Below are 23,038 nucleotides of genomic sequence, written 5' to 3' on the forward strand. Positions count from 1 at the left end.
GATGATGGCCCATGGAGAGACATCTGTGGTTGAACCTGGCCGATATCAGGAAGAAAGAGAAGGGCTTTCTCCTTGATTCACCGGTTTCGCCCTCCAAACTTTTGGCACCTCCGTGGAGGCGGTGGTTGGAAAGTTCAGAGAGGCGAAGGCGCGCTAAGCTGCATTTAGGACCTGCATACCGCTGAGATTCACTTCCATGCCCAGACAAGCGGGAGGGCCTGGCCCATCATGGTCAGAGGACTGTAGACAGGGCCAGAGAGCCAGCGTCACTTCTCGTGCGCCCCCTCCATGGAAGAGTAGGTCGCAGAAGAGGCGGGACTCCCGCAAGAAGAGGTATCTGAGGGAGGTGATCCAGAACAAACACACACAGTGTCGGAGATGGATCACCTCCCTTGAGGGCGTAATTATTTCTTACATCAGGCCTGAGGCCGGGCCCATGATGAGCGGAATACGATATTCTGATGGCCCGCCTTGGCTTGGTTAGTGAGAGTGCCTCTTTCAGGCATGTAATGGTGGTAGACCCCAGGTTCATAGAGAACTGTGTGGTGAGTCTGCACTTCGCACGCTACAGGTGTACAGACCATCGTTCCCTGTGTAGAGTTATGGGGTCATGTCACTGGTATAAGGTAAATTATGGTATTATTAGGGCCCTGAAGTCCCCCTGTTAAGTGGCTAGAACGATAGAGAGAAGCACCAGTTATATGGGCTTCATGTGTGAGTATGTGATGGTCTTCCCTTTTTGTGAAATAACGGGGTGTGCCACCGCTCATTCTAGATGTACACTATTGTTAACAGCTAGGCTTCATCTCATTAGGAGAGCATTTTGAGGCCGCCGCTCATTTCTACTGGAATGTTAGCGGAACACTAAGTGGCAGAACGTCATTTTAAAAAAGAGTGGAAACGTTGAATCCTGCCACTTGGTTTATTGTCTAAATACATCTGTTTTAGCACTCAGGCTATTAGCCACCGCAGGGTGGAGTAGTTCGTCTCCTCTCTTAAATAATAATACAAATAATTATTAGAGAGTATATCGATTTCTTTCTAGAGACAGAGCTTCCGGCCCACGGGGCTGTCTGACATTTTCCTGAGTACATCGCTCCCTGGAGCTCTGTTTGGGTTTTTCATACAGGCTTAGCGGTTTTTGTAGCCTCTCATAGGATAAATCTTTCCCTTGAGGCTGTTGCTCCTCCGAGCCTCAGGTAGATATATGCTTATAGGCTGGACCTCACTAGGGATAGTGGAGGCGGTCTGCTGAAGCATTTCTGCCTCTGGCCTTTCACTATGTGAGTTTAGGCTGTTTAAGCATCCCTAGATTACAGCCTCCACCCAATAGGGAGTTGTTTGGCCAAGATCCGCCCCCTTCTCTGCATTCGGGGGTGAGAAGAGTAATGCAGGTTGGTGTAGAGGCATGATTGATAAAGACCTAGGGTTAGGCCTCCAATAAGGCCTCCCCCAGTACAATGGGTCTTTTGGGGCAGGATTAGGCCATCTTTCGCTCTGTGGAGAGATTGTTTTTGGTTTGCCCCGCCATGCAGAGCTAGCATATGGACTTGGGCCTCCAGAGTAGGCTCCACTCAGCTTGCTGAGCCACTGCTCAAGCGATGGGTTGAAGGTGGATGGTTTGCAAGCAAGTCCATTGAGGCAGGGTGGCGTATGTTGTACTCCCCTTGCTTAAAGGGTGTTGCGTTTTTTTCTGAGTACACTGCCATGGGCAATGTGGTTTGGTACCAGGATACTGTTGGCGCTGTGTAAACAGCTTATCTGCCAACGAAGGCTGCACTGTCAAGTAGTCAGCCTCACTAGGCCTCCTTGATGGGCAGCCCCCAAAAAGGGCTCTTTAGGCCAGCTTGCCTCAAGTGGTTGGCCTTAGTAGTTCGGGCAGTAGACTTACTGACGGGTAGTAGGCCTTAACAGGCCTCCTCGGAAGAGAGTCCCAACGCTGTGGGACATACATTAAAGCTGCGACCAGGTAGCCAGCCTCAAGAGGCCTCCTGTGGGTGGCCCCAATATTTGAGTTGGTGTAGTATGGTTCCCAACGGTGTTGTGTTCGTAGCAGAATAGACTTGCTATGAGCTAGAAGGCCCCTACCAGGCCTCCCTGAAAGCAAATCACCAGCAGTATGGGTAGTTGGCTGACAGCACTGGCGTGCCTCAGGCCGAGTAGGCATCTCATGAGTTTTCGAGTGACGGGGTACACAGACAGAAGATAGGGTGCTTGGCTGTTAAATTCACTGGCCAATCAGACAATTGGCTTCAGTGGGCCTCTCTGGAGGCGAGCCCCGATCATGATCAGCCAAATAAGATTTGCCACTGTATGGTTGGCCGTTTAGGCCTCCCAGAAGGCAAACCCCCAACAGCGTGGGTAGTTTTTGCCAGCTAGTAAGACCACTATCAGGCGGTTTGCTTTATCAATTTACCATGAAGCAGTCGCCAACCTTACTGGTCCAAGGCAGTCAGTTTCTTACATAAGAAAACTTTCGGGCAGCCGGCCTTAACAGTCCGCTCCGAAACTGAGCCCCAGGACTGGGCAGCTGGCCTTAGTAGGCCACTCTGGGACTGACATCTGGAATCGGGGTTCATAGTAACCAGTTGTTCACTTTCTGCTACTGGTACTCTCTCTCGGAATCTCTTTTTTAGCCTACAGCCTGGTTTGCCTACCAGGCAGGCCATGTGCTCCCCTCACTGAGGGTCATTATGAGTACTCGGCCACCTGAGTCTGGTCAGACGGTCGTAGGCCTCTCGTGAGGCCTCCCAGTTAGATCAGTCCTTAGGCCTTTTCAGGCCTCCTCAGTGCTTTGAAACACAAGCGCTGGATAGATCTGTGGATCGAGCAGAGAAACTCCCCTCGCTGGCAAGGGTTGTAAGCGCTATTCTGAGTCATGCTCTCCTGGATATCCCATCTCTGAGATCCGGGCCGAGTGGTTCAGGGTCTGGATGCTTTATCTAGAGGCAAGTGTCCAGAGGCTCTGTCTTCGGACAGACAGGAAGTTGGCCAGACTGAAATGTCCAATGTAAGTGACACCAGCTCAGGCCTTCCTGGTGGCATTTCGGGTGAGTATGTTCCCCTGAATAGTGATTGGCTGACAGCCCAGTGTGACCTGAGGGTAAGTGGTTCTGGCATTTCATTTGAATTTTGCTGGTTCTGACAGTTGTCACTGCCAATGGGCACGCACTCCCCTTAGATTGGCGGTGTGGGTATATCGTTCCCCAATGCATCAATCTACGCAGTGCGAGTTCCCTTTCGGAAGGGAAAGTCTCAAGTTACGACTGTAACCTTTGTTCCCTGAGAACAGGGAACGAGACACTGCGTCTTTCTGCCGTGCCTCGGGGCAAGCCTGCCAAACAGTCCCTTCAGACAAAAGTTGATTGTCATGTTTGCAAGGCGCCCTTTTATACTTCCGGGTTGCATGTTAATGAAGTCAGCGGCTGTCGTCAGTCAATTTGATTGCCGTGATTTGATAGTGATTTCAGACATCTGTAACGTCTGAGGCGTTCCCCGATATATTAATCGACGCAGTGTCTCAATCCCTGTTTTCAGGGAACAAAGGTTACAGTCGTAACCTGAGACGTTACACTATTGAGCATAGATTTTTTTTTTTTTTCGAAATGTCACTAATTTGACTGCACCTCTTCATAGGCAGCAACTCACAAATAATGCTCTTTATGTGAGTTAGACAGCACACTTGACTCAAAACTGATTCCAAAAGAGTTTGATGTTTGCATGTGGCTAAGGTGATAGCAACAACTGAATCAACAATTTTGGTTATTGAGTGGATTACAATGATGCAATCCTCAACTATTCTGGGACTACCTATGATGAGGATACATGCACTGCTTTGCTGTTTGGCCAAAAATTAGACATCTCAAAAAGCAGTATGATGTATTATTTCGATATTTCGAAACTGCCTTTGCTGAGCACACTTGTAATGCCCAAAATTACTGTCTAGGTCAGTGTTTCCCAACCACTGTGTCGCGATAGGTTGTTAGGTTTACCATGGAAAATGATCAAATTCCAAAAAATACATAAAAATAAATGCTACAAATAAGAATATACTGTTGCTGTTGGGTGGAAACCTCGTATCTCTATATTTTTTCATTTGTTTTTAATCTTTTTAACAAATGCATGTCATTGGTCATCCTTTACGTGGGTTTTACAAATAGTTAACCAATGAAAAGCATTTAAAAGAGGTTGTGACTAAGCCTTGTAACTGATGCGTTGTCTTACATTAAACCAGTTGTCACCATATTCCGCTGAAATGACATCGATTGTGTGATGCAATTCTTTGGAATGATTTGCATTTTATTACTTTGTGTTTAGTTTCTGGTGATAACTCTCACACCCACTCTGTTGTTTGCTTGAGGGATTTTTTGTCAAAGCTAACATGCAGTATTATAGACACAGACACGGTAAGCTAGGCTGAGTTTACTTTTTTCCCGATGAGGGAAGGGGATGAGAGGGCAAAGGTTCAAGAGTCACAGTTCACTACAGATATAAATACATTTAGACCACTTAACTTAGTGATTGCTATCAGGATGTGTAGAGACTTTCAACCAGAATAACACAAATTGTTCCTGGAACAAATCACCTACCTCGCCTTTAAAGAGTGGAGAATAGTCGAGTCTGGTATTTGCTGTCTAGTTGAAGCAAATATACATTTTAAATATCCTGTGCATAGTGCTTCATTTTTTATATCATTAGATTGCATTCAAATGTTTTCAACAACAAGAAAAACCCATATAGCTACAATAAACCTTATAACCTGTAAGTTGTTGAAAACAGATACAGCGATGCACTTACTGCCTCAGATGCGGCTGTTCCAGTAACTGACAACATATCTCTGTCATTCGCTGGTCAAAAACCTCATAACTCCATTTGGGTGATCTTCATAAAATGTTAAAATTATAATGACACGTCCAAGTGTCTGGCCATATATAAAGCCACAATACCAACTTTGACAACACAGTGTTTAAAAAATACGAGGTTTCCACCTGACAGGGACAATATGTAAATTTGTTGTATTATTATCCTACAACAACATCATAGCTACCTATATGACCTTATTGTGTCCCTACTTGACTTAAACTAAATTTTCACTTTAATTGTGAGTACTACTTTTAATATTATATTAAGTTTTAATATGGCATTTAAAGTAATGCATTTTTATCTGATCTAATGTAGGCAGCTCGCTAGTTTTTATACAGAGCAACTGAGGAAATATTCAGTACACACAGTGCAGGTCATTACTTTTTACAATACCCTTACCTCTCCAAAACCGCCTTTCCCCAGAACTCTATACTGCCGAAATGTGTCTTTTGTGATAGACTGTCTGGAAACGAAACCACAAAATCTGATATCAAATCAGTGCAGACAGGAACCTGACATTTTAACATTCAGATCCATTAACAAAGCTAGGTGGAGCACAAGCTACATTACAAGTTATACACAACATTACAATTATAAAACACAGTCAATAAGAAACACATTTTCCACCTCATCTATGAAAAAAAGCCTTCACAGAATTGTGTTTGCAGAAAAAAAAAAGGGGGGAAAAATGGGAAGGAACACTTTTTGGTAACACTTTAATTTAGGGTCCAGTTCTTACTATTAATTAGTTGCTTATTAGCATGCATATTAATAGGATATTGGACGTTTATTAGTTCTTATAAAGCACATATTAATGCCTTGTTCTGCATGACCACATTCTACGTCCTTAATCCTACCCAATACCTCAACTTCACTACTACCTAACTATTAATAAGCAGGAATTAGGAGTTTATTGAGGCAAAAATAATTAATATAGTAATAGTTATTTAATAGAGAGAATTGGACCCTAATCTAAAGTGTGACCAATTGTTCATAACTGTTTTTATGGGCCACTTAAATGTAAAGTTGTTCGAAACAGTTTATATCTAGCATAGGCTTGGACACTGCAAAGAAACTTGAACGTTTCATGACCCAAAACATGACTGTTTGCTTTCATGTGTTGAGCTGTTAACAATTACACTAACAAATAATTTAAACGGATTAGTGTCTGTACTGCCATAACAGCTGAATATAATTTAGCCAAATGAAACAAAAGCAGGATGTCTAGTTTAAGCAGGGCAAAGAACTTCCTCCAGCAAACTAAAAGAATGAAATACACAATTTTAAAGTAGATTAAAAAGGTAAAGACAGAGGAAAGGGAGAAAAAGCGTGTAACCAACCTTTCCAGCATTTTCCATTGGAGGAAGCGGTCGAAGTACATGCTGTTCTGATAGTCAGAGAATGGAGCACCACTTAAGTAGTCATGAAGAGTTCTGTGAGATTTAAAACAGCATGGAGACTGTTAGACCATAAGCAGCACTGTTAGTGCAGTTGACTTACTTTAGCTGAACAATGACACTATTTTCTCTTTGCATCATTGAATCATTTTCCTGTTTTCACTGTAAAACTGCTTAGAAACAATCAGTATTGTATAAAGTGCTATATAAATAAAGGTGACTTGACTTGACTTGTACACAAGACAAAATATACAACGGTTCCAGAAGTATAATGTTTGCTTCTTTAGGGACAAAAATGCGTTAAATTATTAATATCCCAGAAAAAAACTACATAACCCTTAATTCTGCATACTGCCTTTTCTATATAGTATTCAATATTAGGTTTACGTTTAAAATAGTACAGTATGTGAAAGGTGCCCAGATTGCATACAATGTTCAGAGGATTTTTTAAAAGTATTTTGGGCTAATTTTGCCCTAAATGATTGTTACAGCCTGTTCCAATTATGGCAATGCTTACTACATACTATACATTTCTTACTCAAAATCATACTGACCCCAAACTTTTTAACTGTAGGGTATTAGTTAAAAAGTTTGGGGTCAGTACGATTTTGAGGAAGAAATTAATAGTTTTACTAAGCAAGAACATTGAATCAAAAGTTACAGTAAAGACTTTTACAATGCTACAAAAGGTTTCCATTTCAACTAAATGCTGTTCTTTTGAACTTTCTATTCATCAAAGAATCCTGAAAAAAAAAAATGCATCATGGTTTCCACAAAAATATTAAGAAGTACGACTGTTTTCAACATTGATAATAATAAGAAATGTTTCTGAATGATGATTTCTGATTTTGACACTGAAGACTGGAGTAAATATACAGCTTTGCCATCTCAGGAATTAATTACATTTTAAAACGTATTAAAGTAGAAAACATTTATTTTCAATTGTAATAGTATTTCATAATATTATTGTTTTAGTTGTATTGTAGATCAAATAAATGCAGCCTTGGTGAGAATTAGAAATGTCTGAAAGGTAGTGTACTTCCCATCACTGGAGGAGAACATATATTTAGCACATAGTGCAAGTATACAAACTAATATTAAACCATAGTAAAATCTTTACTTACATTTTTTTTATTTATTTATTTATTTATTTATATAATAGTTAATCAATATAAATAACACTTTAATACAAATTTAAAAACACCACAATAAATGTGTAACAAGAACGGTTGGTTAAAGTATTTGAATTTGCTTAGTTTAAGAGAAACAGAAGTCCAGGTGTTTACAAGCGTATTTGCATTTGTCTTACTGGCGACAGTCACTGAAGATCTCCTTGCAGGGGCTCAGTTCTAGATTTTCTCTGCAACTTTCAGCAAGACCTTCAGCAACATCCACACACTCAGAGGACTGTCAGAGAAACAACATGCTCTGATTACTGATGCCCACTGGGACATTCAATATCCAAAATTAACACACACACACACACACACACACACACACACACACACACACACACACACACACACACACACACACACACACACACACAGTAAAGTTAAACCAAATCACACCTGCTTGGTGAGAAACTTCTTGATGATCTCATCTCCTCGACTCTTCCTCTTTTCATCTGGTGCCACCTCATAGTCCTCCTAAATGACCAGATACAAACAAATTACTACAAGTTTTAACTGAACATTGAGACAAACAAGGTATAACATAATCCAAAATATAAATGACACCTTATGACACAATGCACTTGATTTAGAAATGTATGAAATAGTAACCAGCCTCAGAAGCCAGTCTGATTTATATTGCACATAAAAATGTCAAATTGCAGTTTCTGGGAGTTAGGGAGAACAGGTTTTTAATCAGTCGTCCACTGAGAAACAAAATTTGGTTTACAAGTTCCCAGCCCTTCCTGAGTTCCCATGGTTCATACCACGCAAGGGATAGGTCACCCAAAAAAGAAAATTCTGTCATCATTTACTCACCCTCAAGTTGTTCCTTTATGAATTTACTTCGTCTGCTGAACACAAAAGGTGATATTTTGAAGAATGTCAGTAACCATACAGTTAATGGGCCCCATTGACTTCCATAGTGTGGAAATAAAAATACTATGGAAGTCAATGGAGCCCATCAACTGTGGTTACCGATATTCTTCAAAATATCTTCTTTTCTGCTTCACAGAATAAAGGAAGTCAAACAGGTTTGGAACGGCTAGTAAATGATGAGAATAAATGTAATTGGCAATCAGTTGTTCAGTTGTTCTTAAAGCTAAAAAGAAAAAACTATTACAATTTGTTTCAAATGAAGCAACAGTAAAATACATTTTAGATGAAATTCTTCAACTTATTTTCATTTTGGTTAGTTGCCACCAAGACAACATTTCTCATTTTTGTTAAAGTACTAAAATTCCTAAAGCTACAACTGAATTAAAACTGAAACTGCACCAACCCGATTTTTCAGGGGTATCCAATACAAAATGCTGTGCCATTATTTCTTTTCACACCGCTCTATTATTTTTGTATAATTATTTCAGAACACAAAACAACTGTGGTAAGTCAAATTATAATGCTGGCGAAACAATCTCTTCCTGTCTAAGGAGGTTTTTATGGTCATTATTAGCTGCAACATAGACCAGACTTTATGTATTAGTCAAAGATCTAGTCACATGAGACTAATGTGGATCAGACTTTGTGCCGATACTCACAAATCTTGAGCCTAATGAAACAGAGACAGACAGAGAGTATTAAGTGAACTCATATCACTTGTTCAACACTGGAAAAAAGAAACTACATCCAATGACTTCACCATTACTGATGGTATTTCTATATGCTGAATGAGGAAGAGGCATCATGTAATTGAGTCTGCGAGTGATTACACAATGAATGAGCTCCACAGTCTGGCACGTCCTTTCCCTAAGGGCCGTAGATGTGCCTGTGTGTGTGTGTGTTAGGGGGGTAATACTTGATGACACCCTAATCAACACTCTCTCCAGCCCTCGTGCTCTGTGGATCCCATTACGCAAGACTCTCCATGACCACCTGCCCCCCTCTCGGTTCCATCCCGAATGATGTAAACACATACAACATAAGATCTCGCGCCCACAACGAAGCATATGTACCCACAAATAGGTTTTCGCACAAATCACATGTCTGCACCCGCGTCACGGCCCGGCTGTAGAGTACGAAAAGCACATACACATATGTTTCGCGACCGCACACACATGCTTCATGAAGCCCACCATGTGTGACTTCAGGTTGCTTGGTAACCAGCCAGTCAACACGGCAGGATTCCATAAGGTCCTGGAGCGCCACAGCACGGCCCAGCAGCGTCATTAAATACATTGAACGTCATTACATAGTGGGGGATGTGTGTGTGTGTGTGTGTGTGTGTGTGTGTGTGTGTGTGTGTGTGTGTGTGTGTGTGTGTGTGTGTGTATGCATACTGTGCCTCGACACATACAGAATGATTTCCATTCCCCTTAACACATTTGGCAACTCATCCATTGGAAGATTGCCGTGAGTAGTGGAGGAAAAGAATGTTACATGGAATGTTCAGAGTTCAATAGAAGTCAAGTTCTTTTGAAATAATTTCAACTAGTCTCTAAGTTAAAGGGATAGTTCACCCATAAATAAAAGAACCTATAAATAAATAAATAAATAGATAAATATACACAATAAATAATTGTGGAACCTCAAACATGCTTGCGTGGCAAGCGAAAACAAACCTCATTGGTTCTCGTGCATCAACCAAGCAAGCTTGAGCTTCCATTGACCATATTTGATGAGCTCCATGTATGTGAATTGATCAATGTTTATTTAAGAATTAAATCTGTTCATCATATAAAGAGATCATGTCTTCAAATCTAGATCAAACTGCTTAATTCATATAGATTACATTTATGATGTCTTTATGACTTTTTGAAGTGTAAATGTTTGGATGGAATGGACTTACAATAGAGAGACAGAAATCTTTTGTGTTTAAAGGATGAACTAAAGTCTTAAAGTCCCCCTGTAGTAAACATTTTTCCTTAAAACTCATCTTTGATCACCAAAATTACATATTTAAAAGTTTTTTCCTTGAAAAAAATGATTCATGCCTTAAAATAGCATGAACTCTAGTACTCTACACCCTTGCATCATTTAGTATACGCGTTTCTATGAATATGCAAATTAAACCCGCCTCCACTCACTCACGCCAGCTCAGAGATCCACTCGTTGATGATCACACGTTGACCTGATTGGTTAACAAGGTAGTTTGTGACGTCAGAAAGTTTGTGACGTTTTTGAGACTGTCTTTGGTTCACTGCAGTTTTAAGGAGGAAATACTCAGCAATGGTGTTGACATGAATTTACACAATCACTCATCTCTCCGACAGCGAGTTGACATACAATCACATATATTGTTTGTGTTACAGGGCTTGAATTCTGCCGTGGGATTGTGCGTATTGCGCATAATTTGACTCATTCCTGCCGAATTTGTGCTCACACCCAAAGTGGTCGCCACCTCTCAGTACTAAAGTTATTTTTCGCTGCTTATTGCACTTAAACAGTCAAATACACACAAAATAATGTCAAAATGCAAGTCTTGGTAAGTATTCACATAAACACAGTAAGTTGAGAACGTAAACAGTTGAGAAAGAAAACGGATGTGTAACAGTATAATGGATCCGTGCGTCAGGTCTTAAAGTTACAGCAGCATAATATACCTGCTGCCAAATGATGAGATAATATTAAAAATATCTATATGGCAGTTTTCCCCCATGGTATCGATGACAAAATTGTGGCCAGTGAAAATGCTGAGTGGCAAGTAACTTTGGAAAACCACTAGCCACAGCAGCTGGTCAGCAAAAAAAGTTAATGTCAAGCCCTGCTAGTGGCTATACTTGTAAAACAATGTTTATTGTCCTGTTTATTCCCTGGCTCCATGTACTTCCATTGTAAGCACTTTACTGGAACAGTAATTTTTTCTGGGTACGTGCCAATGTTATTTTTTGCAGTTATCCAACCACAAATGCTGTTGATTGAAGTTCATTTGTACCAAACCCAGAAAACATCTTTTTACACTGACATGTTTTTATATTTTATACTGCTGTAGATGATAGTGACATTAGGGAAGGGGACACCGCTTTATTTCAACTTGCTCTGCCATCTTTTAAATGGGAAATGATGGAATTTGAAGGGGAATTTGCTATGCCTGCATGTTAAAGGTCACCGCATGGAAAAAAGCAGCAAATACAAACACTCGAGATCTCACACACACACATGTTGGGTTTCCATGTTTTATGGGGACTTTCCATGGACAATGATTTTTATACTGTACAAACTGTATATTCTATCCCCTGAGAGAGAGAGAGAGAGAGAGAGAGAGAGAGAGAGAGAGAGAGAGAGAGAGAGAGAGAGAGAGAGAGAGAGAGAGAGAGAGAGAGAGAGATCCAATCATAATAGTGGTTTGAGAACAGACCTACGTCAGTGGCTCTGAATGGTACAGTAGAGCTACCAGGCTAAAACAAATGGCGGGCTGCCTCTGACACAGAGGAACTGGGCCAATCTGATGTGTGAGATAACATCGGACTATTCCGCCTCCACCGAGATGGAAAAACAAAACCCGGACCAAGAAGGTCAGCTGCATACACATTTAATTTGTCTTTGTGTACACTCAGACCTAAATAATGTGTGAGGAGGTTTCTCACAATAAAGTTCTTGCGCTTCTTTCCTTCTGTCACACACACAGAGATCTCACACAGAGTAGACACAGACAGTGCCGTCTAACTCGCCACAACAATTGAGATCCCGCTACTTTCTGACGTCAGAGCAGGCCTCAAACCCCCCCCCCCCCCCCCCCCCCTCCCGGGCTCTTTCCTTATGGTGGCTCACACAAATACGCACATGCACATTTGCTGCCGGCAGAACATATGCGGACATACATCAAACACATTCAAGTATTTTCAGTTCAATGCATCTCTGTGTTTACATTCAATTCGTTATTCAAAGCTGAATCCAGAACTCATTTTGATGCATGCCAGCTCATTAAGGGCACTTTTTCTTCTTCTTCTTGACTTTAGAATACAGTTTAATTGGGTGAATCTCACAAAGCCAAGAGTATGCAGAGTATTTCACCCTATAAATCAAAACGCATATTAAAAATACAATGACAATGAACTTTTTAGGAGCATTGGGATTTATTTTTATCTTTATTTTTAATTAGTTGAATTTGACCCCGATTCTCCTTACCATAATGTGTCTGGGTGCTTTATTTTTGAGTTTGCTTATAGTTCTTTTCATTACTTCCCATGATCTCAGTGTAACGCTGTAATGCAAGTTATTCTGTTCTCATAAAATGATTTTTTAAAATTAAAATCAGCATACTACAATACATACATGTGCTATCATGAAAAAATTTAGATGATATGCATTACTGTTAAAAAATGTGGGGTCAGTAAAGATTTTGTGAGAGTAAAGACATTTATTACGTTAAAAAATAGTTATATTACAAACATATGCTCTTATTTAAACCTACAATTAATCAAAGACTCCAGAAAAACATTAAGCAGCACAACCATTCTCAACATAAGAGCATAAGAGACTTCTTTCAAAACATACTAAAAAAATTTTTTACAGACCCCAAACTTTTGAATGATAGTGTTTATTTAATTTTTTGCCATTACAGTAATATGAATTGTGGGGTTCTATTTTATTTCTTATAAGTTTTATTTACTTCTACATTAAGATGTTTTAAAATTAGTTAAATGGCATCTTTTACTAGTAATATGAATGAAGGGCAGTACCACTGATATGAATACTGATGTCTTTAACAAGCTCATTGCTTCTGCCTAAATGAATACATAATGTTAGCTAAATGCATGATTGTATTATCTCAGAACTGTGCATTTCTGACATAGGGACATTACTTTGATACACTTCTGATAACGGATTACTCTAAAATGTAAAGTAGAAACTTGCATTTCCTGCAAAGCAGTTTTGAAACGACGTATTGTAAAAAAGCGCTATACAAATAAAAGTGGAATGAAAATTAAATTAAATGCAGGGAAGGAGAGCAGAGCCATTTTTGTAATGGATACTTTTGTGGGAAAACAGCTTATTTAATGAATTAACAACCTATTGGCTAATGTTTAACAAGTTTGTTATTAAACATTTGTTTTGGATTGATCTTTTTTTAGTTTACATAGGAAAAATGCTGTTTTATAAGAGAAGTCACAGACAATTTTGCAACATGTAGGATTCAGTTTATGACACATCTCATTAATTTCTATGGTATCCGCAGTGATTGACTGTCGCACAACTTGAAAGATATTCAATGACGTCAAGGCTGTAATGTGATTGGTTATAAAAGAACACGTGATCCTAGTCGGCCATTACACTTTCTCCAGTGGTAGAGCCACTTTAAGTACTTATACTTATTTTGAACAAATAATTACTTCACGACCCCTAAAAAAAGTAAGTTCTATGTAGTGTGAATGTAATCTGGACTACATTTGCTATGTTGTCATTGTCATGTGACCTACTATCACTTTACTATCCCATGAGGCCACAGGACAGGATTTATGAATGGCAAAGTGTCCATCGTATGCACACTTCAGAATCTCGCCTGGAAGTAGTAGTGCCGGGTGCTTTTTGCATACTCTTTTATGAGTACAGGGAATTTGGACTTTTTTTTGACACATACTGTTTTTCGCCTACTATAGAGTAGGCACGCATGTATGATTGTATGATGCTTTTATGTTTAGGACATTTGTTTTTTCATTTGACTTTCAGACATTCGCACAAGTCTCTATAACACATCAGTAAAGCTTCCGCTATTCAGCTATACAGCGACACGGCACAAAGGGTTTTTGTTAAAAAAGAGGCGGCGAAAGTTCCAGGATGAACACCTTTTCCATGTCCTAAAAAACACAAATATGCTGCCCCATGTTTTATGATGGTGACTTCCTGTCATGGGTTCAGGTTCCTGGGGTTCAGACTGTTTGGGGTCTATAGTGGTGTTAGAGACCAGACAATGGCCTCATTCAGTGACCAGATGCTGGTACTGATATTTTGGGCTTTATTCCATGCTAGGCAAGCTAGTCTTGTGGGAGGCCTGTTGTCCAGGCCAGTGGAACATTGGTGGAGGGGTTAACAAGAATCCTGAGAGAGTTTGAGCAGCCAAGAGATTTTGATAGAAGATGAACTGCTTAAAAGAACCAGCAATTAGTGACTAAAAGCTGTTTTGATGATCTTAAACTAATTCTGTTTTCATTAGAACATAAAGCAGGTGCATTGAGCATTGGAGACGTGTGTATGTGTGCCATGACATACCATGGCATCCAGAAGTTGGATGCATCGCTGCATCTCCGGTCGGGTCTCACAGTAAAGGCGGAACAGAAGTCTCCCGATGGGCTGCTTCTCACACAGGCTGAAGTAGTCCCGCTCTAAGACACCAAAGAAAAGGGAAACTTTACAAAAATGTGCTTTGGTGGCATCATGGTACAGTGATTGATGGTGACTCTCAAAAGATGACATTTTGTCCATACAATGAAAGCGAGCAGGTTCCAGTCCAGAACACCATTGTCTTTAATTGCATGGACAAAACAGTTAATAATACTACATGCATACATTCTGAGGGTGAGTAAATTACATCATTTTATTTTCATTATTGGGTGAATTGTTAAGACAGTAAGTATGGGAAAAATCACACATGGACACTGCAGATCACTTTTTCTGCCAGCATTTTCATGTTAGTGTTAGCGTCTAGCTAAATTAATGACTTACTAATTAAAATTTCTCAATACTTAAATTTTATACATTCATAATTCTGATTTATAATATACACAACAGTTTAAAAGTTTGGGGTCAGTTATACTTTTGTTTTTGAAAGAAATTAATACCTTTATTCAGCAAGGATGCATTCAATTGATCAAAAGTGACAGTAAAGGCATTTCTAATGTTACAAAAGATTTCCATTTCAAATAAATGCTGTTCTTTTGAACTTTCCATTTATCAAAGAATCCTGAAAAAATGTATCATGGTTTACACAAAAATATTATGCAGCACAACTGTTTTCAACATTGATTATAATCAGAATTTGTTTTTTTGAACAGCAAATCAGCATGTTAGAATGATTTCTGAAGGATCATGTGAGACTGAAGACTGGAGTAATAATGCTGAAAATTCAGCTTTGGCATCACATGAATAAATCACAATTAAACATTTTCAAAGAGAAAACTGTTCTTTTAAATTGTAATAATATTTCACAGTTTTAAAAAATTTGAAAACTAAGTCTTGAATTGGTTGTTACTGTTAAACAATTGAAAACGTTGATGGATGACAGTCACTCCTCCTCATCTGTAGCTCAAGAAATTGTGCACAATATTAGATCAAAAACAAGCAAGGTTGGATATTTTGCAAATCTACTGGGACAAGTATGACATCCAGGCACCTTTGACATATTACTGGAATTTGAGACGCACCAATGCTTATCTCTCGTACTATTTCTCAGATAGTAAGCAAACTGGGATTCAGACAATGACAATGACAATGTAAACTCAGAGATGACTAAACAATGCTGAACTGCAAAATGACATCACCGTTAGGGAAATTTGGCAAGGAGAACACCACAGCTGACAAGGAGCATGACAATAACAGGAAGTTCATGAACAAGACAAATTGCGTGTCGATACTTTACCGATTGTTTTGCTCAATTCTGTGCACTGACTGATATGAGGAAAACGAAGAATCTCCCTCCATTTTTTACTTCTTCCTTTCCGTTTTCCTCCTCCACCTAGACAGGGAAAAAAGACAAAATTGGTCATTAAGAAAAAATTCTAATCAACATCAGTGTAAACAAAGAAAAACAACCTTTAAATGATTAACCCTATAAAGCCTGCTGTACCACATTTGATATACAAGTTGTTTCTAATTTTATTAATAAAATGTATATAAAAAAATTATTATTATTTCAGGATGAACATTTACTAAACAGACGCAACTTACTGTACGTTTACTCAATTATTCATATATACATTTTAACATGACTTAAAAAAAAAAAAAAAAAAAAATTCAATCAAATACGATCAGGATTTTGAGGAAGGTCAGTCATCTCTCAGTCATCATTGTATTGCTCTGCATTATATGTTTTGCACCCACTATTAAAACTACTGAGCTTTGATCACAAGACTAAACATTTAAATATCATTTTAATAAGACATAAATATCAGTCACTCTATCTCCGAATTATACGTATAAATATATGATATATTTTAATATATAATAGTCTACTATAAACAGCTATCAGACAGCTATTACAAGCTTTCATAAGTTTATCATAATGTTTGGCCATATATAAATAACATCTGGACCAAATTGCATATCACCTATTTCATACTATATGTCATGAGCCATAAAAGCCTGATGTGTCAAATATAATACTCAACATAAAACACAGATTTAATAAACTGTTCCATTAAAAAAAAAAAAATCTGACTATTATTTGATTTGTCAGGCTTTACAGGGTTAATAACTGTGCATGAGAAAAGAAAAATCATATGAACCAATAATAAAATATCACAAATTCCAATCAAATCCCAATGAATAAGATACAGTTTTACAGGACAATGCCGTTTCATGCTGACTTTAAATGCCAGGATACTTTATGTGACCGCTAATTAGCTTTGAACCTCATGAAATCTCCTTGTGACTTTGAACATGTGCAGTGTAATAAAACATGTCAGCATCTGGTCTCTCAGCCTGAGAGTAAGTAAGCTCTAGTTAAAACGAGTATGTCATTTCTGACGTCAACACAGGTCAAAAATATGCATTCCCTCCCAAGAGAAAAGAGGAGCTTTTACAACAAACTATGTCACGCTCTGCAATAACGGTTTCCTTTTGAAACATTCAAACTCGTAGAGGCCAATAAAACAGAGCAGCTTCTGCTACAGTTAGATACTGTTAGTTACAAAAGTGCTCTTTATCACTTCGTTCACTCTGGATTTAAGGAGAATTTGCTGTATGGTGCTCTGGAATTGAAACATGAAGCATTTGACAATTCAAGCATTGTGAATAGTGCTGAATGTTTCCAAACACAAACAACCAGGGAAGGTAAAGCCCAAGACTGGTCCTTAAAGACATTCATCTCACGTATATGACAGGCCTTGCTAATTAGCCACAAATCAAATCCTTTCCCACAAAACGGCAGAATTTTTGAAGGGATGTTAGTACTAGCCAGATTCAGCCACCTTAAATAAATATGAGAGGAATGTTACAGTAAGTTGTTCATACTTGGCAGGGTGATTTCAGTGTGTGTGTGTGTGTGTGTGTGTGTGTGTGTCTATTAACAATTATTTTAACATGACAACAACCAATTTAAGACATTACAAGGAATCTGCAAATATTATAATGCATTTTAACTTTGGTTACAATTATTTACGAAAATACAGAATGCATTTTAATGTACATTATGCATACATGTTTTACATTCCCTTCAAATCTTGTTTATTTGCAGGAAATTCAGTTTAGTATACGCTCCTGCAAGTTACTGGCTGTAAATACACATCAAGTGCGGCATTTGGGACAGGACACTTCAACTATGGGCACTTTTGGCCACACTGTATCACAGGACAATTCTGTAATTTTTCTGTAATGTCATATTTTGGAACCAACAAATTTTATTGTTTTTATTTTATTATTGTATATTATTTATACAATTAAAACTTTACACCAGGTTTCAGTTGGTCAATGGTGCAGTCTATTTCATTTCAGTTGCCTCAAAATAGCAACCAAATGCGCCTGCACACACCTCGTTTTCAGACCAGCCCATGGGTCATTATTTATTTTATTTTATTTTTTATTTAAAGATATTAGTAATATGCGCCTATAGACGGGTCCACAATGCGCGTACACTTTGTCCCGTAGATGGTCTGCTTGCACTCTTTAAATTTGCGCACGAGCAGATCCGTTTCCTCGCCAGAGAAGCGTTAGTTTTTTTCTGCTTGCAAAAATGTAAATAGCGAATCCGCCATGGCGCGAGCGCAACTGGCTTTTAAAGGGAATGGGAGATGAGACTCCAATTGGTTTATTGCACAATATGCCCAAAACACATCCATTACTTAAGAGAATAGGGGCAACCCTTTTAGATCATGCGCCAGGCGTGCTGACCATTTTTCCCGTCGTTAAACTAGCAAAAGTATATTCGAACACGATCTAAGTGCACTTGCACTTGCACAACGCATAGATCGTTAAAATAGGGACCTAAGGGTACGGTCAAACTGATGAAATTTTGAGAAATTGTGCAAACAAAAAAGCTTTCTTTACGCAGCGAATTTGTGTGACTAACCCAATTCTCCCTCATGCGAAATTTCCAAACAAGTGGATTCCTATTGAAATGCCGGGCTTTTGGAGAAAGTTACCTTTAAAAGTAATACGTTACAATATTGCATTACTCCCTAAAAAAGTAACTAATTGCATAATTAGTTCATTTTTATGGAAGTAAAGTGTTGCGTTACTTTTGCAATACTATTTCTTATGTGGACTGGGCTTGCTTGATTGTTTTTTTATTTAAAAAAAAATGTATATGATGGCAAATGTAAAAGACTTTTCACAACAAGAGTGAAATGAATAAGCCTCAGGCTGAAGGAAATACAAATACCTAACTTTTGTTGTAAATTTAAAAGTAATGCGTTAATTTACTAGTTACTTGAAAAAGTAATCTGATTATGTAACTCGCGTTACTTTTAAAGGCACACGCCACACAATGCAGTTTCCGTTTTTCTCAAACAGCGACCCCTAGAGTCGCTGTGGAATACTTGTATTTAACGTTAACTGTTGTAAATACCATTAACGCAGAGCCGTCTCTGCACTCTTCCGACCACACTTTCTTTGTTTTCTTCGTCGACTCTGCCATGATTCATGTCTGAAATGTGTGCTAGTGTCTTCCATAGAGGCTGCTTCATATGTTGTTGATGTATGTGACGTTGTGCCGTAAAGCAAGTGATGATTCTTGCGAGATTTGTTGGGGTGCCACCTCTCAAACTTGCATTGCTGATTTTGCCAGCGGCAAGAGTTTGTTTACCATCAAAATTATTTCGACGCTGTTATATTAAGGTACAAATCTTGCATAGTGTGCCTTTAATGTGTTACCCTCAACACTGCTTAACACACACAGGCGCATGCACACACACAAACGTTTAAATTTGTTAGTTTTAATAGAAACCAACCCATGGGTCATACAAGTTTAAGTTATGTTTTTCATTTTACAAACCTTTAGATTATAAATGAAACCCAAAACACTGCTGAGGTCGAAAATAGAAAAAGATGAATACTGTAGACCATCCGCAACAATGATCTGATCATGAGAATTTGCCAAAAACTTGCAGCTTACATAATCTTTAATGCATGTGTGTTTGTAACAGATTAAGGGAAAGTGACGGCCACAGAAAAAAACCAGATGCCAATCACACGAGAGAAGAATGTTTGCTTTATCTTCCTGCCAGAGGTCTGTTCAAGTCAGAGCATGCATCACGGGCCAGCTGAAGTCAATGCATCAAACAATGTAAAACACCTGGAAGAAAGTGGGTCAAAAAAACAGAGATGTAATTAACCTCCTTCCTTTCAGTCCATCTCAGAGCCAACTAGAAGAGTCAGATTGACAGCGAAGGTCAGAAGGCTTGATGCTCACTCATCCGAGTAATATAAACAAGAATCGAATTTGCTGAGAATGATATTTAGAGAGCTTGAAGGAGCTCTTGCTGATTATTACAGCTGGAAAAGCGAAGTCAAAGCACCACCCTAATGACTGAAGCGGGATAGGGATCCGGTCTCAATATTTGGAGAGGTTTAGGTGGACGCTAGGCGTACACGGCTTTATGTAAATGTATTGTACATATGTGCTCAGATCAGCTCGACATGCATCAGATCAGAGGAACTGCAGTAACCATTTACTTTGTCTTTATTTTTAAATTATTGGGTTTCTGGTGTGCTTGACATGAGATGATGAAAGAGAGCATTGGTGAAATCTGCAGTGCTTCATCCACTTGCATTCCACAGCAACAACTACTCTCATATGTCTCCCTATGGCAAAACTATTAAAAACACTGTCTGAACAAATTTAATCATTTACGAAATGACAGTGCAAATATTCAGTCTTAACAAATCAGACAGTTTGTCAAAACTTTCATCTTTATCATTCATTAGTGATCACTACAGAATTACTCCTCAAAAGTCAACAACAGGTCACATACACACACGGCTAAGCTGAAAATATTATGAAGGAACGCAGATCCCAGCGTTTAGCAATTACGGGTTCTTGGCAAACTCACTGTGTTGTTTTCATATTCAAAATGAGTGAGGATTCAGTCCAGGAATTCCAGTCATGGCACTGTGTGTGGGCCACAGCACGGTCAGGTGCTTGTGTGTATCTTTATTTAGGAATGGTATAAGCACCGTATTGTGCATTTTTTAGTTTCTCTACAAAAAAAAACAGCTTCAGTAATACTTTACAATATTTCCTGTACAAAAAAGTCTTTACAAAAAGTCCTGTAGGTCTCCAAACATGACCCTATTATATACAACAGAATTTATATTTTAAAATGTGTCCCATGATGGCTGACCAGCAGGGTTTGGGTGTTTTGAGAAGGTCCTGCAAATGTCCAAAAATTGTCCTAGGATGTGCTTGATGTCATACACATTCACAATTTAAATAAAATCTAAAATCAAAGAGACAGTATTAACATAGAAGGTCTGGACATTGAGATATTTCAAAACATTATTTCAATCTGTCTGGATCAGTCAAAAATTTGGACACACATTTGAATAAAAAAGTTAGTCTAAAAAAAGTCTCATTATCTTAAAAAAAAAACATGCTCAAATGCTGGAAAAAAAATGTTGTATACACTACCATACAATAAATTTACTTGGGTTGCCTTATTCCATGGTTTTTGAGACTTAATTGCTATTATTTTTTGACGACAATTGGTAACCTGTTTTGACAATAGATATCACAATTTGGGCAGCATTTATAAAGTACCCTCGATGTACATAGAGTGATCAATCCACTAAAACAAACACACCATAGAGAGAGAATGACAGGAAATCAATTGTTTGTCTCTCCGTGTCCTTACACACACATTAATGTATTTCATGTCAGAGACCAGCTTTAAAAAAAAAAAGAAAGAAAAGGAGGCCATATTAAGTTGAAGAATTAGTGAGCCTGTTTTAATTTGTTCCACAAGACTCAGACTACACCCTTTTGTTTCATGTTCGTTTTTATAGATATGACCTAATGTGCACAATATAAAAATATGCTTCACAAGGTTACGCCATGCATCTGTCAGAAACATGGAGAGCAACGGCAGACACACGCATGACGGTAACAAGTCGTCATTTCCTGCACTGCAACTTTAGGCCGTTTTACAGTTGATTGTTTTACTTGGTGATTCAGAGGTGTAAGTCTTTAGAGAGCACATTAACTACAGTTATATAACAATTAAAATAATGGGAAACAGAGTTGTTATAGGAACAACAACTGTAAAATAAAACACTACAATAAATTGCAGAACCTGTTCAAGTAATCATGTTCACTCGTCTGTGAGCGTCACATTAAGGATTTGTTTATTGACCGCAATCCACAAACTGAAGTACAACCCATTTACAACAATTTTACACCACCTCAGTATATAAAATCCAGGCTGCTGAAATGCCAGTGTAGTTTCAACTTAAATATATTTACCATGTATAATACAGAATCTACAATGCTCTGTATTTCATATAACGCCTCAAATTACATTCTCATTGATTCTCAAATTAATTCTATGGGGATTCGGTGCTTGGTGCACTTCAACTTCACATTACGACATCCATTCTCCTGATCCTGTGGATTCAGTGTCTATTTTCTTTTTCTGCAACCAGAGTGCTGGTGTTTTAGATGGTGGTGTGGTGAGACCATAACAGGTATCGACTCGACAGACGCGGTGTCATGGAAAAACGAGTAGCCTAAGCGATTGCATGCAACACCTAGTCGACTTGATAAACAATCTATGTTCAACATCAGTTGTTTATAATGGATTATGATCAATTATTAACCTTTAGTCTTCATAGCTTGAAATCATACCAAAATCCATTCTGCTAGCCCCGTTTCTAATGGAAAAATTTTTTTTTCCTTTTAGGCTGAACTATTCCATCATTTACTCACTATCATGTTGTTCCAAACCCAAGGAAAACAAAAGCAGTAATGTTAAAAAAATCAAACACGGCAAATTGTTAAAAAGAAAACTTTATGCTCTTTTTGTGGCTGAAAGAATAGTTAATATTAGTCTAAGTATTAAATTAATGAACACATGACGAGAATCTAGTATTTTTTAGTAGCCTATTATTTTGCATAACTGACATTTTAAGTTACTTATGGTGCTCATTAATACTTTGTTTTAAATTATTTAATTTAGTCAAAAATGATAAAACCAAAAACTAAAATACAATTATAGATAATAATAAAATATTAAATATTAAAATACTATGGTTTTAATGAACATTGTAATTAAAATTCAGTTCAGAAAAATATGAACAAATGCACTAACAACGTTTTTAGAATGTTTTAAGAACTTATTCAAATAAACCAGTCCAAACATTTTGCATATTACTGTATAATAAAATGTTCTTTTCGTTAAATAAAATTGTGTGCCACTGCCATTTTAGTAAAATTGACAACAAAACTTTTTTTTTTTTTTTTGCAAAAGTGAACATGGCAGAGCACATGTCCATCACAAACATTTGGCTACACCTGTGAAAAAC

The 23,038-nt window shown here is 38.2% G+C and overlaps 1 protein-coding gene across 3 annotated transcripts in view; it reads right to left on the minus strand.

Moving 5' to 3' along the window:
• Window positions 1–23,038, minus strand: part of grk5l (G protein-coupled receptor kinase 5 like) — a 61,673-nt gene that overhangs the window by 11,412 nt on the left and 27,223 nt on the right. For all 3 annotated transcript variants that reach the window (XM_082187751.1, XM_082187753.1, XM_082187752.1), the window contains exons 2-7: window positions 15,945–16,040; window positions 14,579–14,691; window positions 7,832–7,909; window positions 7,570–7,667; window positions 6,204–6,296; window positions 5,263–5,326 (exon numbers count right to left, since the gene is read on the minus strand). In XM_082187751.1, coding sequence (XP_082043877.1) covers window positions 5,263–5,326; window positions 6,204–6,296; window positions 7,570–7,667; window positions 7,832–7,909; window positions 14,579–14,691; window positions 15,945–16,040 — 542 coding nt within the window. The remainder of the gene's footprint in view (window positions 1–5,262; window positions 5,327–6,203; window positions 6,297–7,569; window positions 7,668–7,831; window positions 7,910–14,578; window positions 14,692–15,944; window positions 16,041–23,038) is intronic.

The sequence above is a fragment of the Leuciscus leuciscus genome, assembly GCF_965113295.1.
Source record: "Leuciscus leuciscus genome assembly, chromosome: 13".
Taxonomy (NCBI): Eukaryota; Metazoa; Chordata; class Actinopteri; order Cypriniformes; family Leuciscidae; genus Leuciscus; species Leuciscus leuciscus.